This window comes from Sceloporus occidentalis, unplaced genomic scaffold (genome assembly GCF_023333645.1).
Source record: "Sceloporus occidentalis isolate IW3139 unplaced genomic scaffold, rSceOcc1.0.p SCAF_2, whole genome shotgun sequence".
Classification (NCBI taxonomy): Eukaryota; Metazoa; Chordata; class Lepidosauria; order Squamata; family Phrynosomatidae; genus Sceloporus; species Sceloporus occidentalis.
The window spans coordinates 102,369,065-102,387,391 of NW_028316982.1; the positions used below are offsets into that span (position 1 = coordinate 102,369,065).

General features: G+C 40.7%; 1 protein-coding gene across 2 annotated transcripts in view; it reads right to left on the reverse strand.

The window, feature by feature from the left end:
* The window catches only part of TSPAN15 (tetraspanin 15), a 47,904-nt gene that overhangs the window by 2,533 nt on the left and 27,044 nt on the right, over nucleotides 1-18,327 (reverse strand). Inside the window, exons 5-7 of one of the 2 annotated variants that reach the window (XM_089510466.1) lie at nucleotides 14,698-14,814; nucleotides 7,665-7,712; nucleotides 1,357-1,473 (exon numbers count right to left, since the gene is read on the reverse strand). In XM_089510466.1, coding sequence (XP_089366592.1) covers nucleotides 1,357-1,473; nucleotides 7,665-7,712; nucleotides 14,698-14,814 — 282 coding nt within the window. The remainder of the gene's footprint in view (nucleotides 1-1,356; nucleotides 1,474-7,664; nucleotides 7,713-14,697; nucleotides 14,815-18,327) is intronic. The other variant, XM_089510467.1, reaches the window with a different exon arrangement.

Consider the following 18,327-nt stretch of genomic DNA (forward strand, 5'->3'; position numbering starts at 1 on the left):
TTCTCAGTTCTAAGGGTTTTTTTTAGTGTAACAGAAACTAACATCAAAAAGAATGAGCAATAGAAAAAGTTATTTTCTAAATACTGTAACAAGCAATTAAAATTGATTACTTTTTAAATTACAGTAAGAAACAACACAATTATTTTTAAAAAACAATGTTCCCAGTGTGAGACATAGCCATGCTGAGTAATTTCACATGTAGAGAAACAAAGGAAATATTATGATACAAGTAAGACTTTGATGGCAGTGGATCACTATACAGTATAAGGAATGGATTCATGAATAAACATATCCTACTCACTGAGATGCAAGTGACTCACTGAGATGCTTGATGAATAGATGGATTGGCCTCCTCCAGCTCATATCGGAAAGGTTTGGATATAAGCCAAGTGATTTCCCAAACAGCCAGAAATAGCTTGACATTTTCCAAGTAAAGCCAACTTCTGAAAATCTCTCTCCCACTTAGCCATACTGGTCACCCAAATGCTCTCACAAGTAGCCTCTATCTATATGTCTCTAAGACTTTCCTTCCTCTCCCTTAAATTCAGACTTCTATACTTCACAATGGTCATTTTCCAAATACAATAAGAGAAGGGAGATCTGACGTTTTCTTGCTGTGCTACTAGTTTAGGAGTTATAGTTTTCTTAAATCTTTTACAGGCAAGCATTTACAAGCCTCTGAAACTCATGGCCATGTATGGAAGCATTTTGGTGACTTATCTAAAAGGTATCTGGGGCTGTGTATCACTTAGTGTATGTGGTGATGCTGCATCACTGATTCCCTCACAGCATTTAAGACCCAAGATGATCACACATAGAAAACAAATGCACAGAAGTGTGCACAATATCAAAGGTTCTCACCTCTAAGACACTCCACCAGGAGCATGTCTAACTCTTCCAAACAGGCAGCAGAGTCATTAACAGCAGCTATACAGTCCATAGTAGGAGTTGGAATCATGAGGCCCTCAAAATATTGTTAGACTGAACCTCCCAACATTCCCCACCACTGGCTGTGCCATTTAGTGTTGCTGGGACTTGCAGTTCCACAATTTCAGTAGAATTTCAGTAGAACAATGTGATTTCTACCCCTCAGCTGGCTATTTGCTCCACCTGGGCACTGAAGCAATATTATAAGCTCCAAAAAATACCGCCCACTGTCTCAGCTTATTAAAATGGGGGTGAGGGGGAGAGTTTATTGTCAAAAACCAGGTTACACGATTCTTTTGACTTCATACAAAATATCCCAGCTATGCTCAAGCACATGAACATGCTAAGCTGTTCCAACAGACTTCAGAGATAAAGAGGTCAGGCAATGTCACATAACACAAAAATTACCAACAATGTAATCAATCTTACCTGTGGCAAAAGTATACCAAGGAGAATGCCCGCCATGATGGTATAGTTGTCCATAAACCAAATGAGTACTGCATTGGTGCATCCTCTCACATGTATGAAGTCCTGAGCACTCAAACGCTGCAAGTAACAAGCACAGTCTTCACATAATAGATTGACTAGTCGCCTGGACAATATGGGTTTTGTCTAGAATACTCAGCGTCCCACTGAATTCTGCGCAAAGAGTTTGCTGCTGCATCTCCATCAGCTTTATTTGGCAAGATTACTTCCTTACCAAACATCTATTTTTGTACAAGCTTCCACCTATATTCAGATCATTGGAGTGGGCCCTGCACCAAGATCCTTTTTAGAATTATAGAATCATAGAATCATAGATCGTAGAGTTGGAAGAGACCACTAGGGCCATCCAGTCCAACCCCCTGCCATGCAGGAAATCCAAATCAAAGCATCCCTGACAGATGGCCATCCAGCCTCTGCTTAAAGACCTCCAAGGAAGGAGACTCTATCACCTTCCGAGGAAGTGCATTCCACTGCCGAACAGCCCTTACTGTCAGGAAGTTCCTCCTAATGTTCAGGTGGAATCTCTTTTCCTGTAGCTTGCATCCATTGTTCCGGGTCCTGTTCTCTGGAGCAGCAGAAAACAAGCTTGCTCCCTCCTCAATATGACATCATTTCAAATATTTAAACAGGGCTATCATATCACCTCTTAACCTTCTTTTCTCCAGGCTAAACATCCCCAGCTCCCTAAGTCGTTCCTCATAGGGCATGGTTTCCAGACCCTTCACCATTTTTGTCGCCCTCCTTTGGACACGCTCCAGTTTCTCAATGTCCTTTCTGAATTGTGGCGCCCAGAACTGGACACAATATTCTAGGTGGGGCCTGACCAAAGCAGAATACAGTGGCACTATTACTTCTCTTGATCTTGACACTATACTTCTATTGATGCAGCCTAAAATAGCATTGGCCTTTTTAGCTGCCGCATCACACTGTTCACTCATGTTCAACTTGTGGTCTACTTGGACTCCTAGATCCCTTTCACACGTAGTTTCATTCAGCCAGGTGTCACCCATCCTATATCTGTGCATTTTATTTTTCCGCCCTAAGTGCAATACCTTACATTTCTCTGTGTTGAATTTCATTTTGTTAGCTCTGGCCCAGCTTTCCAGTCTATTCAGGTCATTTTGAATCTTGATCCTGTCCTCTGGGGTATTAGCTATTCCCCCTAATTTGGTGTCATCTGCAAATTTGATAAGTATGCTCCCAATTCTGTCATCCAGGTCATTGATAAAGATGTTGAATAGCACTGGGCCCAGGACAGAGCCCTGTGGGACCCCACTGGTCACCTCTCTCCAGGATGAAAAGGAGCCATTGTTGAGCACCCTTTGGGTTCGGCCGGTCAACCAATTACAGATCCATTTAACAGTTACCTTGTCTAGCCCACATTTTACAAGCTTGTTTGCAAGAATTTCATGGGAAACCTTGTCAAAGGCCTTACTGAAATCAAGATATACTATATCCACAGCATTCCCTTCATCTACAAAGCTGGTAATTTTATCAAAGAAAGAGATTAGGTTTGTCTGGCATGACTTGTTTCTCTGAAACCCATGTTGACTTTTTGTGATTATGGCATTGCCTTCTAGATGTTCACAGACTCTCTGTTTAATGATCTGCTCCAGAATCTTTCCTAGAACTGATGTCAGACTAACTGGACGATAATTGTTGGGATCCTCTTTTTTCCCCTTTTTGAAGATGGGGACAACGTTTGCCCTTCGCCAGTCTGCTGGGATCTCTCCTGTTCTCCAGGAGTTTTCAAATATGATTGCCAATGGCTCCGATATTACTTTTGCCAGTTCTTTTAATACCCTTGGATGGAGTTCATCTGGTCCCTGAGACTTAAATTCATTTAGATTAACAAGGTGTTCCTCTACTATCTCTTTACTTATTCTGTGCGGAAATTCCCCTATTCTGTCCTCTGCTCCATTATCCTCAGGTTGAGCACCCTTTGGCTTTTCTGAGAAGACTGAGGCAAAGAAGGTGTTGAGTAATTCTGCCTTTTCTCTATCTCCTGTTAGCATTTTGCCATCTTCTCCACGCAGTGGCCCTACCGTTTCCTTCTTCTTCCTCTTGCTGCGGACATATCCAAAAAAGCCCTTTTTATTGTTCTTAACCTCTCTAGCAAGCCTGAGTTCATTCTGCGCTTTAGCTTTTCTGACTTTACCCCTACACATGCCTGCTATTTCTTTGAATTCCTTTTTCGTGATTTCCCCCTTTTTCCATTTCTTATACATGTTCCGTTTCAAACTTAGCTCGGTTGAAAGTTCCTTAGTCATCCATCCTGGTTTCTTGAGACACCTCCCGTTTTTCTTTCTCACTGGAACTGTTTGAAATTGTGCCTTCAGTATCTCCCTTTTGAGAAAGTCCCATCCGTCCTGAACTCCTTTATCTTTTAGTATTTCTGACCATGGAATCGCCCTCAATATTTCTCTAAGTTTACTGAAATCCGCTCTCCTAAAGTCTAGGATGCGTGTCTGACTCTGCCTGGCTTCTCCTTTCCACTGTATTACAAACTCCAGGAGAACATGGTCACTTCCACCTAATGATCCCACCACTTGCACCCCATTAACCAAGTCATCCTTGTTGGTTAGGATCAGATCTAAAATAGCTGACCCCCTTGTTGCCTCTTCCACCTTTTGGACCATGAAATTGTCTTCCAGGCAAGTGAGGAATTTGCTAGACCTTGAGGATTTTGCTGAGTTTGACTTCCAGCAAATATCAGGATAGTTGAAGTCGCCCATCACTACTACATCTCTCTTTTCTGACTGTGTGGTCATCTGTTCTAGAAAGACATCATCGAATTCCTCAGTCTGACTTGGGGGTCTGTAGGAGACTCCCACCGTAACACCCTTGTTGTTTCCCTCCCCTTTGATTCTTATCCAGATGCTCTCCACCTGGCTTCCATGATTGATGTCCAGGATCTCTTCACTGGTGTAAATATCTCTGACATATAGTGCTATTCCTCCTCCTTTCCTGTTTGGCCTATTTCTCTTAATAAGGTTATACCTCTCTATTTCCACATTCCAATCATGAGACTCATCCCACCAGGTTTCAGTGATGCCTATTATATCATATTTGCTTTGTTGTACTAGGAGTTCGAGTTCATCTTGCTTATTTCCCATGCTCTGTGCATTAGTGTAGAGACATCGCAAACCATGGTTCCCTTTTACTTGCTGCCTGTGCAAGTTTTTTTGCCTCCCACTGTTGGGTCCTTGCACTGTTTGCCTTGTTTCCTCTATGTCAGTTTGACTATTTTCGCCATCCCTTTCGCCTTCCTTAATATTGTCTCCCTTCCCCTCGGAACTCAGTTTAAAGCTCTCCTGATCAAGTTCTTGAGACTGTTGGCAAAAACATTTCTTCCAACTGGCGTGAGATGCAACCCGTCTGTTGCAAGAAGTCCCTCCTCATGGAACCGCAGCCCATGATCGAAGAATCCAAATCCTTCTCAGCGGCACCATCTGCGAAGCCAGTTGTTCACATCTGCTATTTTCCTCTCCCTTCCTGGACCATGCCCTTCAACTGGCAGAAGAGACAAGATGACAACCTGTACATCCATTCCTTTCAGCTTCCTACCAAGCGCCTCGTAATCCCTTTTGATGTTCTGAATGCCGTGTCTTGCAGTATCATTAGTTCCCACGTGGACCAAAAGGAAGGGGTATTGGTCAGTAGGCTTGACCAGTCTTGACAGCCTCTCTGTCACATCACGGATCTTTGCATCTGGAAGACAACACACCTCTCGAGACATCTTATCAGGCCTACAAATCACTGCTTCTGTACCCCTCAGCAAGGAGTCCCCCACTACGACCACACGCCTCCTCTGAGGCTTAGCAGCGACTGTTCCCTCGGGTGGGACTCTCAGGCTCCCCTGTTCTGTCCCCGAAGCCTGTCCATGCTGCTCTTCTTCATCCTCCTTGATAAGGGAAAGAGCTTCGAATCGATTCTCTAGCTGCAAGCTCCCCGAACAATTCCTTCTTGGCTTACTTCTCTTTGTGACATTCCTCCAGCTGTCTGCCTCCTCTGTTTGGCAAGTGACCTCTTCCACCCGAGCATCTTCCTCTGTGTGGTACTCATCCAAGATGGTTAGTTCTATTGTGTCCAGGAAATCCTCTTGTTCCCGAAGCAGACCATGAAGCAGAGATTGTTCTTTATGGCATCCACAACTCCATCTCTAAATCATCCCAGGCCAGCTTCAGTTTTTGTTTTTTGTGTTGTTGTTGTTGTTTTACTTTTAGAACACAATAGGCCGTTGGTATCCACTAGGGTTTGGTTCAAGGACCTCCTGTCAAGGTTTGCTTTTGAGAATTTATACCTTTTTGGAATATTTTCAAGCTGTGGATGGCTGAATCCATGGATAAAGAATCTCTGGATATGGAGGGCCAACTGTACTAATGACAACCTTTTTGTTCCAACAGTCTTGGGGTGAACAAATACCTTTCCTGCTTCCATGATGCGACATCGTGAGCTTTATGATTTTGTAATTGGCCAAGCAGGTTTACTTATCTTGTATTGATTATGATGATTTGTTACTTATAAGATGTCGTAGGTCATCTGTGTAATATTTCACTGAATATAATTTGTAACTATCTCAGGTAATGTTAGCTGGGATTGGAAAATAATATGAGTGGATTTAAGATTCTCAACAAAAAGTATCCATCCTACAATCGCTGAGAAAACATGCACCTGTGATCAGGGACGTAGCCGGGGGGGGGGGGTCCTTGGGGTCCAGACCCCCCCTTCCGTTAGATAAAATGAATGGTGCATGCTGCCGCGCCACCGCACCCAAGCCCCATTATAATGGTGGCACTTAGTCTGGACCCCCCCTTCCCAAAATCCTGCCTACTTCCCTGCTGTGATGAAACTAGACTTATACTAGATAACATACAACATGGTGGACTCACTGTGAGACAACCTTCCTATACTCACTGTGAGACAACATGCACCTTGCCTCAGAAATCTGCATATCTGGAAGGACTGAGATGCATTTGGAAAAATAAAAAAATGTAAAAGCCAGGAATATGTTTTTAAAATGTAAACAGTTATAAAGGCATCCAACAGGAAAAAAAAACAGATTTAATTGGTGAGGGAAATACATGTAAAGGTACATTAGAGAAATGTTTACATTTTTGTACACATTTCTGTAAAAAATTAGATGCATTAGGAAAAATACATATGGAAAATACACATGAATTTCCACACACGGAGAAAAAAAATGAAGTCTCACAAACAACAGGAATAAAAGATGAGATGGGATGGATGGGATGAGATGAATGGAAATGCAGGTGAAATTCTGAGGAATGCAGTGAGATAGAGACTACAAAATAGAGATCTGTGGAACCTTGTTTGATGGAACCTCTACTTTGGCATTAACAGATTTCCTTGATCAAGATACATTTATATTTTATTTAGTGGCATTTGATCTCAATTTTTAATGACAAAGGGATGAGAGGGAGGATATGCAGTTCATTCCTATTTTAGGCTATTACTGTACTAGAATTACCAAATGAGACAAAGTGCTATCCTGCCTGCAATAAATGCCAAGAAAGTAAGGGCATTTCTGTTTCTCCTGGACTAGGGACAGCTGGCACAGTTTGCAGTTCTTCCTGTTTCCTGTTTTGTTTCAGTGAAATCGATACCTTGCTGAAGTGGTTCTAACTATGATGCACAGAAAACCCAAGGAACCCTGTTAGCCTAGCCTGATCTTTATAGGTTTACTCAGAAGCAAATGTGCTTATAGGAAATTATCCCTATCCTAAATAGCAGATATGGTGAGTGTCATCAAAATCTGATTGGGAGAAGTGGACAGCTGGACTTTCAAGTTACTTCTGTCATGCTCTTTGCTCATGAGTATTGTACAGTTGTAAAAAAAGAGCAAGCCACAAACTAAAACTAAGGCTGCATCCGCACTGCAGAAATAGTCCATGTTGACACCACTTTAACTGTCATGGCTCAATGCAATGGAATCCTGGGGACTGTAGTTTTGGGAGACATCTAGCATTCTCTGTCAGAGAGCTCTGATGCCACAACAAATTGTATTCCCCAAAATTCCATAGCATTGAGCCATGGCAGTAAAAGTGATGTCAACCTGGATTATTTCTGCGGTGCAGATGGGACCAAAGTGAGATCATTTCCCTCTCTTGGTCCATAACAAAAATGATTGATGCTGCAAATGAAATGCAAGGTTCAAAAGTGCAAAGTGTCAAATCTATTGGGACTTTCACCTGAATTCAAACAAGAAATAAATTGTTATATGCTCTTACCTCTAGATAAAGCATTTTATATCCACACATGGTGTTGATAACTGCTGTCTGAGGAGTGGAAAGAACAAACACAGTGAACCGAGTGCAACATGGATACTTTACTCAAGTCTTTTTAAAAAAAATAATAAAAAAGCTATGACAAAACTTTCTGGAACGAAGAGCCATATGAAGATGAACCCCAAATTCTAAAAAACAAAGTGGAAGCTGCAATAAGAGAAATGGCAAAAAATAAGTCACCAGGAACAGATGATATTCCAGTTAAGCTGCTGCAATCCACAATGAGAGAGTCAGCTCTAGTGCTAACTAACATATGTCAACAGATATGGAAAACAAAACGATAGCAGACTGGAAACGATCAATATACATCTCCATCCACAAAAAAGGAGACACAAAAGATTGCAGCTACTATAGAACCATAGCACAAATACCCCATGCAAGCAAAATTATGCTCAAAATTCTACAACATAGACTCCAACCATACATGGAGAGAGAGAAAAACAGAGGTCCAAGTGAGATTCAGGTAAGGAAGAGGCACTAGAGATCACATTGCAAACATACAATGGCTAATGGAGCACACCAGAGAATTTCAAAAGAAAATCAGTATGTGCTTTATAGACTACAGCAAAGCCTTTGACTGCATAGATCATGAAAGGTTATGGAATACCCTTAAAGACATGGGAACGCCAACACATCTGATAGTCTTGATGAGGAATCTGTACTCAGGACAAGATGTTACTGTCAGAACATAACATGGAGAAACAGAATGGTTCCCAACTGGCAAAAGAGTCAGACAAGGCTGCATCTTATCACCCGATTTGTACAATTTATACACAGAACATATTGTATAAAAAGCAGGTTTGTACACAGAGGAAGGAGGAGTGAAAATAGGAGGAAGGAATATCAACAATCTGATATATGCAGATGACACCATAACACTAGCAGAAAGCCTCAAAGACCTGGAACAATTACTAAAAAAGATCAAGGAAAAAAATGCAAAGGCAGGCCTATTGTTGAACATAAAGAAAACAAAAATAATGACCACAGAGAACCTACACAAATTTGAATTAGATAACAAAGAAATAGAAATAGTAAAAGAATTCTCATACCTGGGATCAAACATTGGGCCTAAACAAACCGGTGATAATTGCTGACATGGGGGCAGAGTGGAGACGTGGCAACTTCATGCCACATGCCCCAACTCCGCCCCCACACTGGCATGATGTCATGCACCCCACCGCACGGTTGGATGCATCACACCACATCTTTGGTGCAGTGTTTACACACACTGCAGCAAAGAGCTGCAGAAGAGCCATGGCGGCTAGTGCACACTTTCTGTGGCGCAAAAAGGAGCTGCTTCTTTGCACCATGGAATGCCAGGTTGGGAGTGCTGTGTGTGGTTGCCGCGTCTCCAACCCAGTACTTCCATGGGTAGCGTTGAGCTGTCTCTTAGGGGTGGTCTGTTCAGCCCCATAGACAGAAATGGAGACTTCACCCAGGAAATCAGAAGATTAAGAACGGGAAGGATGGCTATGAAAGAACTAGAGAAGATCCTAAAATGCAAGAATATACAAATTAGCACAAAAGTTAGAATTGTACAAGCCATTGTATTCCCTATAGCCATGTATGGATGTGAGAGCTGGACAGTTAAGGAGGAGGATAGGAGGAAAATCAACTCATTCAAAAAGTGGTGCTGGAGAAGAATACTAAGGATTCCATGAACAGTCATGGGTCCTGGAGCAAATCAAGCCAGAAATCTCCCTTGAAGCCAAGATGACAAAACTCAGCTTGTAGTACTTTAGACACATCATGAGAAGGCATGAATCATTGGAAAAAACAGTAATGTTAGGAAGGGTAGAGGGAAGTAGAAAGAGAGGAAGGCCGCATACAAGATGGATAGACTGTATTAAAGAGATCACAGGTATGAATTTGCAGGAATTGAGCAAAGCAGTGGAGGACAGAGGGTCTTGGAAATGTCTCATCAGCAGGACTGCCATGGGTTGAGATCGACTCAAAGGCAGTTAACAACAACAAAGCAATATATTCATCTGCCTCCAGTTTACCTGTCTCAAAATATTAAATAAATCAAAATAATAAGAAGCATTCCATATATTAAAAATTATGAATTGGGGTAACACTCCTTTATCAGCTATTAGATAAGTATAATTAACTAATCAGTAAGTTAACTGCTACCACAATTATTATTTTGTTGTTGTGTGCTTTCCAGTCATTTCCAACTTATGAAAACACTAAAGTGAACCTACCACGGGGTTTTCTTGGCAGGTTTCTTCAGAGAAGATTTGCCATTGTCATCCTCTGAGGCTGAGAGTGTGACATGCCCAAGGTCACCCAGTGGATTAACATGACTGAGTTGAGATCTGAACTTTGGTCTCGAGAGCCATAGTCTGATGTTCAAACCACTACAGCACACAGGCTGTTACTACAGCACCTCAAACCCCCAAAGCCCACATAATGACAGACTCTAAACTCAGCCACTGTGCTAGTTCAAATGTTACACCTCACCTTGCAATGACAAAACACTTGGTAAGAGTAATATATCCATGGCCTATTTTTATAGCTGTAAAGGGTTGAGCCATGATTCTCATCATGAATGCTACTCATAAATTGTGACTCTCTGCTCTATGCAGCCAAAACTTAGAACAAGCATATCCACATGCTGATGAACAGGTGGAGTCAGCAAGTCCAGGCACAACCTGCTGGGAACATCTCCTTCACTTGCACAATACAGCAAGAATTAACTTCCTAACACAATTGGACTTCTACAGAACTGCCATCCATTTTATTTGATAAGTGCCCTGTCTGAATAAAACACTTCCCTATGGGAAGTTTCAAGTAAATACGCACTGTACCTTCCAAAGTCTTTTATATGACTCAGTACAGGTTTGTCTGCAAGTGTCACATGTTAAAATCTGAATGTAGTTCAGTTATGCTTCAGGGTGGCTTATGAAGAAGAAGTTCCCAGGAGTTCTCTTTGGGGTCATTCAGATATTGTTTTTTATAGTGTGACTACATGAAAAATCTCACTCACACATTCTGAGGCTTTTATTTACACTATGGAACAGCATCTATGCACACCTCTACAAGTTTGATTGCTCACACATGCCAACACTCAAATAAAGAGAGAGTCGACAATATGTATTTATTCAAAACACGTTCAAGGCATGCAGAGTTTTATCCTGGTTTATCCCAGGTCTATTCACATCAGTTGTTCACACTACCAATGATGCAAATCTTTTCAAAATAACTCAGGGGAGGGGACCCTATATTGATTTTACTGGGTTAAGTGGGGGGGTTTGGAAGCCACCTCCTTGCCCTAAATTTAATCGGATGCATTTGAAATTACCTGAACATCAAAGATTCCACCCAGATACAACCCAGATTATTTTCACAATCTGAAATATGCCTAAATTTCCAAAACACAGCACATCAGTGTACTGGCCACTTGCAACATTTGTCCTGGGATTCTCCAGAAACTTGTAAAGGGTCAATAAGCAAAATGATAGGCTGCTGTCAAAAGAAAGAAGCTACCAGAAGCTATGCTAGGCATAGACATAGATACAGACAAGAGTTACTGCTGTCTTGCTGTTGCCATCTGGCATTTATTGCACCAGTAGTTTTATTTTTACTTTTTTTTTTCAAACCAAAAACAACAACAACACATTATACTACTTTGGCAAGAGTACAACTTACAGTCCAGTGAGTCACAACAATAATTTACAAGAATGCTGAAGCAGATGGCATTTCTAATCACTTTTTGTTTATAGGCTAAGGCAGGCTAAAGGCTTCCCTGTGGGCAGTAAATTTGAGATGCAATTTAAGAGTAGCAAATTTTGTCTCCATTGCCCAGAGCTGACCTCATCTGGTCTTATGCCTGTATCATAAGAGAAAGAGGGTGGAGAGAGAGAAGGTGGGGAAAGGAACTCCAATGCAGACCCAGACACATAACACATGGGAACTGTTCCTGAGTGACACTATTCTGAGTGACGCTATTCTAACAGCTGCTCTCAGTAAGGAAAACTGTCCGTTGTATCAATGCCCTACATCTGGGTGAGCCTTTAGCAATAGGTTCAAGCACACAACAAAGCTGTTTTAATACGGTCACTAACAAACAGGTGACAAAGGTGGTGGCAACAGGAAAAAAAACATGACCATGGGGCATTGGCAGCTCATGCATGTGAAAGATCCCAGGTTGAATTTCTGGACCTGAATGCTGAGTTGGGGGGCTGATGCCAATCACCGCAAACAGTGCACTGGAAAGATGAATGGTTCGACTCAGTCCAAGGGAGCTTCCTACTTGTTGAGACTTGACATGGTATTACATGTGGGTTTCCTTCAGCAGCTGATTTTACATGACAGCATTTCTCCTAAGATGGGACACCGTTCTAAAGAAATCTTTACCTGAGGTTCACATGTGGGACTCAGTGAGGAAAAGACTGTTCATTGAAAAGAGTTGTTGACTCACAAGTTCCCTCACTGCAGTATAAACCCAGTTCAAAGTCAGCACTACAAGGTACACAGGAGGCAGTCAAATATTAGGCTGACCTGTAGGTTTTGTACCTCCCTTTCCACCTTTATTCGCTTTTTTTAAAGTGGCACATATACATGCATGTATATTAATATTTGCCTTGCAGAGAAACAAAAGATTTTAAAATCAAAGTGAGTTATAAAACTGCTCTATCGGTTACACAGGTGGCTTGTGACATCAGACATACTACCCAAATAATTTCTTCCATTAGCAGATCTCTTCTGTTCAAACCCTACCACATTGGACCAAGGTGCTACGTGCCCTCATCTCTATTGAGGAGAGGAATCTGCCAAAATAGGAAAATTGCCAGTCTTCAAAGCCTCCAAGAGAAGTGGTCCTCTGTTAAAACAAGAAACAAGGCCTCCTGCAGTTTGCTTCGTACTCCACAAAGGGGTTTTACAAAACTAGAAGTGCACTACTAGCCACTTCCAATTTCACTGGACACTGAAATGAACACCAGAGGCCACAAGGGAAGAAAACTGTTCCCAGGACTTCCACAGTATGCCCATCCCTCCTCTAATACATAAGCACTACAATTCAGTGTCAATGTCAAAAAGTAAACTTGTTTGATTTGGCAAATTTTCTTGGGGCAACCAAAGTTGTGAGCTGCCCTTGGCTTGACTGAGACAGAAAATGGTGTATATGTTCCCTATAGAGTTACCCTGAAGGTCGTCTTGTGTTTTATGCACTGCATGAAACTTGACAAAACATAATGACACTGACCTCATACATTAACAGCAAGTTTCCATGACTACAAGAGTAAATGACTAATTGCTGCTTACATCTGTACTATTCCAATGGAAAAGCCAAACAGGTTTTGGAAATATATGTCAGGCAGCAAAAATTTATTCATCCCGATTCATTTTTAAAGACTGCTAGTATTTTACCTTCTGGACAAATTAGAACAATGAGACAGTTCTGCATGATTTCAAGAACTGCACTTTAACATATGGATAACATTGTGTACTTTTACAATTTCTAAAAAAATATGCTAATTTTAACACTTCATTGTAGTTATTTGTACATTTCCATCACCGATAATCATACAGAAACGAAAATATTTCATTGCCTGAATGTATCGCCCTCTTTTTCACCAATCCCAGTGGAATATAAATTTGTAATTAATTGAAAATGTGCTTCTTATTACATTAAAACTGATATAATAATAAATATAATAATAATAATAATAATAATATAATAAATGATTTCATTTACTAAAAATGTGTCTTTGGAAAGCTGAAAAGCCATGGCACCAGTGGCTATGGCACCCCTTTTGTGGATACTTTTTGTTCCCTGGAAAGCCAGATCAGGGCCACAGCATGCCCGTAAGGGCAATCTGCACAGCCTCTAACTCAGCAACTCCAAGCAATTTTAAAAAATCAGAGAAAAGAAACTCCTTCCAAATCATAGCACTACTTCAGTAAACCATGGCCCAATTTTTTAAAAAACACTTTCAAAGAGTCTTAATGCAGATCCACAAGATTGCTGGGAACAGTCCCCCCCCCCCCCCCCCCGGCCGCAAAAAAAATGGAATGAGTAGATGTAAAAATAATGTCACTGGCAAAACCCGGCAAAACCAAAGAAACTGTATCACAAGAACTCAGTCTGGAAGAGTGCATGGTATAACAAAGTTATTGCTCCATAAAATGGTTAGAAGGGAAGAGATTTTAAAATTTTGTTCAAAACATACCAGGAAGAGTTCTAAAAGCCAACATAACTAAACTAACTCATAATAAACAAACTTCTGAGAATGATTATAAAAAGCTTAGTTTTAGATTTCTAGACTCCAGTATTCCAAAGATTGTTAATGAATAATCAGTTTTTGATGCAAAAACAACCACCAAAATCAAGACTCATGACATGCAAATGAACATCACCCAGGGTCAGAGGGGTTCCCAGCAGACAATGGCTCACTCATTAAATAGACACAAATCCTCCTCACATATCCTCCGACACCAAGGCCTTGCCATTCACCAACAGACCAACACACAGATTAACATGTAAATCACTTCCTCTCAACTAAGGGTCACACAGGATATATAGCTCACACACCTCCATGCCACCATTCTTTGAAGATGCCAGCCACAGATGCAGGTGAAACATCAGGAATAAATTCTTGTAGAACATGGCCATATAGTTTGAAAACCCACAAAAACAAAACAAAAAAGAGTGGATTCCATAGTCCAGTGCTTGGGAACATTTCATTTTTAGACGACAATTCCTTAGGTCCCTCAGGCTGGCAAGGCCAGTAGCCATGCTGCCTGGAAAACTGTGGGATCAATAGTCCAAAAAAGTAACTTTACATCCAGCCTAAGAATGTGTGGATCCAAGATGTGCACAATGAATGCTACTTCCATGCACAGATTGCCACTGATGGTACTGATTTAACTTGTCAAGCTGACGTTCTTTCACTGGGAAGCTTGTATTTCCTCAGATATGAGTAATAAATAGGAAAGTGCCAAATTAATATTAAATAATTATTGTTTTTACCTTATTTGTGATACAACAAGAGTAAGGAACTCCACACGCTAGTGGTCCTGGGGCTGAACAGTCATGATATTGATTTGTTGACCAGTCATTGTAATCTTCTCCACCACAACATTTAAACTTTAGGAAGAAAAAAAAGGGTGTTACGTAAGGCAACATTCTTAACATTGCTGCGGAAAGTAAACAGTGTTAATTTTAAAAGCTTTTTATAATTCGGGGGTGGGGGGGACCCTAATGACTGCTTTAGTGACTGCATGACTTAATTTCTCACCTTGCAAACACATGCAAAGATGCCTAATATTATTTTAAAATACATAAATTACATATTAAACTGTGAAAGTGATGAAATACAAAACTACCGTATCATTATTTACTCACGTAGAGATAAGGATAAACACAGGGAATACAAGCTCAGTGAGCGAATGACATTTTGCTAGCAGTATATACTGACAGTGAAGCATGGAATCCAAACATGTAGTAATGAACCCTGTACATCCAACTAAGGACCAAACCATGTGGCTGCAACTGAAACAGAGACAAGTGCAAAAAAATGTGTACACACACATATAGGCATATACATCCACATGTATATGATCATAAGAGAAAGAATACCTAATTATCTGTACAAGTGTGTGGATGACAAAAGCATGTGTACAAATTAAAATTGGCAATGGTGATACCACATTAAAGGGGGGGCTTCCCATAGATAAGGTAAGGTTTGTTCAGAGGGGATTTTCCTTTGCCTTCCTCTGAGGCTGAGAGTGTGACTTGTCTAAAGGTCACCTAGTGGGTTTCCATGGCTGAGTTTGGAATCAAACCCTGGTCTCCAGAGTTACAGTCCTGCACTCAAACCAGTACACAATGCTGGATCTCCAACAATACCTACAACCCTTTAAAAAAATTCACACCATATTGCATGCAGAACAGACCAAAATTGGCAATTTTCTAGAAAAAAAATCCAAAGTTTGCTGATCAGTCTAAAACTTGCATGAACATATTTGGGATGTCAACCTAAGTTTAAATTTCAAGTTTGGTCAATACAGATTCATAAATGTACATTCTAGAGAAGAGAATACAGAAACCTGGAGTGTTTCTTCGGAAGCTAGCTCAATAAATAAGCGAATTGAGTTCAAAACCTTACTACACTATTTGTTTTGGCCCATTAGAAAGCACATTAATTTTAGTGACTCTATACAGAATTATAGACACACAAAGAGGCAAACTCTTCAAATTATATAACAGCTACTGTAGCCTAAAGGCACCAGATCTGGCCTGATCTTGAAAGCTAAGAAGTGTAAGCTTTGGTCAGTATTTGGATGGGAGAGTGCCAATAAATAACAGGTGCTGTAGGCTATATTTCAGAAGAGGAAATTCACTTGTAAGTATTCTTTGCTTAAGGAAACCCTATGAAATCCATGAGGTTGTTTATACACACATAGTTCTGCCCTGCTCTTGTTTTAATGATTCTACTGGGTGTGCGTGTGCTGTAATCCATCATTGAAATATTTTTATTGAAAAACAGAATATAAATGCATAAATAGATGCCCCAGAAGCTGCAACAGATGAGCCATGTCAGTAGTTTTTGTTCCTTAAGACTAGCAGCATGTATTTCCTAGCCGCCCAAAAAACAGGAAGCAAAAGAAAATCTGAAGTGTTTTCTGAGATACAAGCATGATTCAACTATATGGAAGTTAAGTGGCTTGCAGCTTCTCAGATTCACAGAGTAAGAAATGTCCTATGAAGGACACTGCAAACGATGTAAGAACTCAAGGTCTAATCCCAACCAGAGTGTATAAAGCAACACTTTGAAAAATAACTTCTTCTCCCTCCCTCCCTCCCTCCTCCTCCTTCTCCTCCTCCTCAGTAACTACAATTACCATAACTCTCCAGGCAATGTGGCTACAAGGATCCTGGAAATTATAATCCAAAAATTACTTTTCCAAACCCTGGACTAAACAATCCCAATCTACTGTAGTACCCAACATTATTGATACTGTCTTTGGCCCTGTACAGACCGGAAATTTGGGCTGGCTGGGGGGCAGTTGGGGCATAGCATCTCCATGACAGATGCCCCGGCTCTGCCCCCAGGGTGCCCTGATGCTCCTTGGCCTTGGTCTATATGACACAGTGCCGAAGAAGCACCATATAGCCGTGGCCCCGCAGCTATAGAACCCTTTCCAAAGTACAAAAAGGAGCTGGTTTTTGCAGCTCCTTTTCATGCCCTGGAAAGGCCAGGTTGGGTTGCTGCAGCCCTGATTCGGCTGAAGAAGGGACGGCTAGAGGCTACCCCTTCATGGCTGTTTGTACAGTACCTTTATTATATTAAATTGACAACAAGAGGCTCTCTAACTTTATTTGTCTTTGCCATGAACTAATGAGCTAGTTGTTTGAAATGGAAATAAATAGCAATAGCAGCTTCATTTACTGCACTAAGCACTCCCTAAGCAGTTTACAAGGTGTAAACTAACTGCCCCCAACAAGCTGGTTACTCATTTTAGCGACCTCCAAAGGATGCCAGGCTAAGCTGACCCTGAGCCCCTGGCTGGGACTGAACTCACAACCTTGTGGCTTGTGAGTGAATGGCTGCAGTACTGGCATTTAATCACTGTGCCATCAGTACTGGTCCAAAGATCAAAATTCTGTGTAAATAGGCTTTATCAGTAGTGACATGTTTAAAATCTCATGAAGTCTGTATACAGACATCTAATTAAATTCCTAATGCATTTGGCAAAATACACAAAAACTAAAAGCTGACATCTGCCAACAACTACATTCCTGAAGAAGGCTGGCCTCGAAACATGAGGAGATTTTTAATAGAGATTCACAACAAATTTAGTAATAAATCTTACTTACATCATTTGTGGCCCACAGCTTCTATCTGATGTCATTTAATTTATTCAGCTTTCACAAGTGACTATGGAGTCCCATAGATTTTTATCAGAAACACTTCCAAACAGAGTAAACTAATAAGATAGTAGCTAATGTAATTTAACTGTCAGAAAAAGGACTAGAATTCAGAAACTAGTAAACACTGTGTAATGATCTTCAGTGATTTAACTAAACATCTATTTTGTGCATGTCTAAGCAAAACCAAAAACATACAACTTTGTAAACTTACTTTGAATTAGTGTATACATGAGGGAGTATATCTACACTTGAATGATGACTATACTAGAGCTCTATGGCAGAGTTCCAGACAACAGCATTTCCCTGGAAGGAGCCATTGCAGTTCAACCAGTATTAAATTGCAATTAATTGGTAGGGCAGATGCACTCTAAGAAGTTGTGAAGTTATACACACCTAAAATAAATTTTCTCTAATTTATTAAAGAGAAGATTGCCTTTAAAAAATATTACCTAACAAAAGAAACAATTTGTTAGGAAATGCTATGAGCCCGGTTCCATTTATATGAATAGGAATGTACTTCTTCTACAGCTCCCATTCACTTAAATTGACCTTGCCCACAAGAAACTTTTTTGTGATCCGTGCCCCAAATCTTCACTATAACAAGATTGCATTGTGCGTGTTTTTAATGATGTGAGTTGTCATTCATGTTTATTCATATGTTGGCATTTTGGCCATTTCTCTCTATCAAGAGAAGCAAATTGCAACCCTGAGGCCACATGCAAGTCC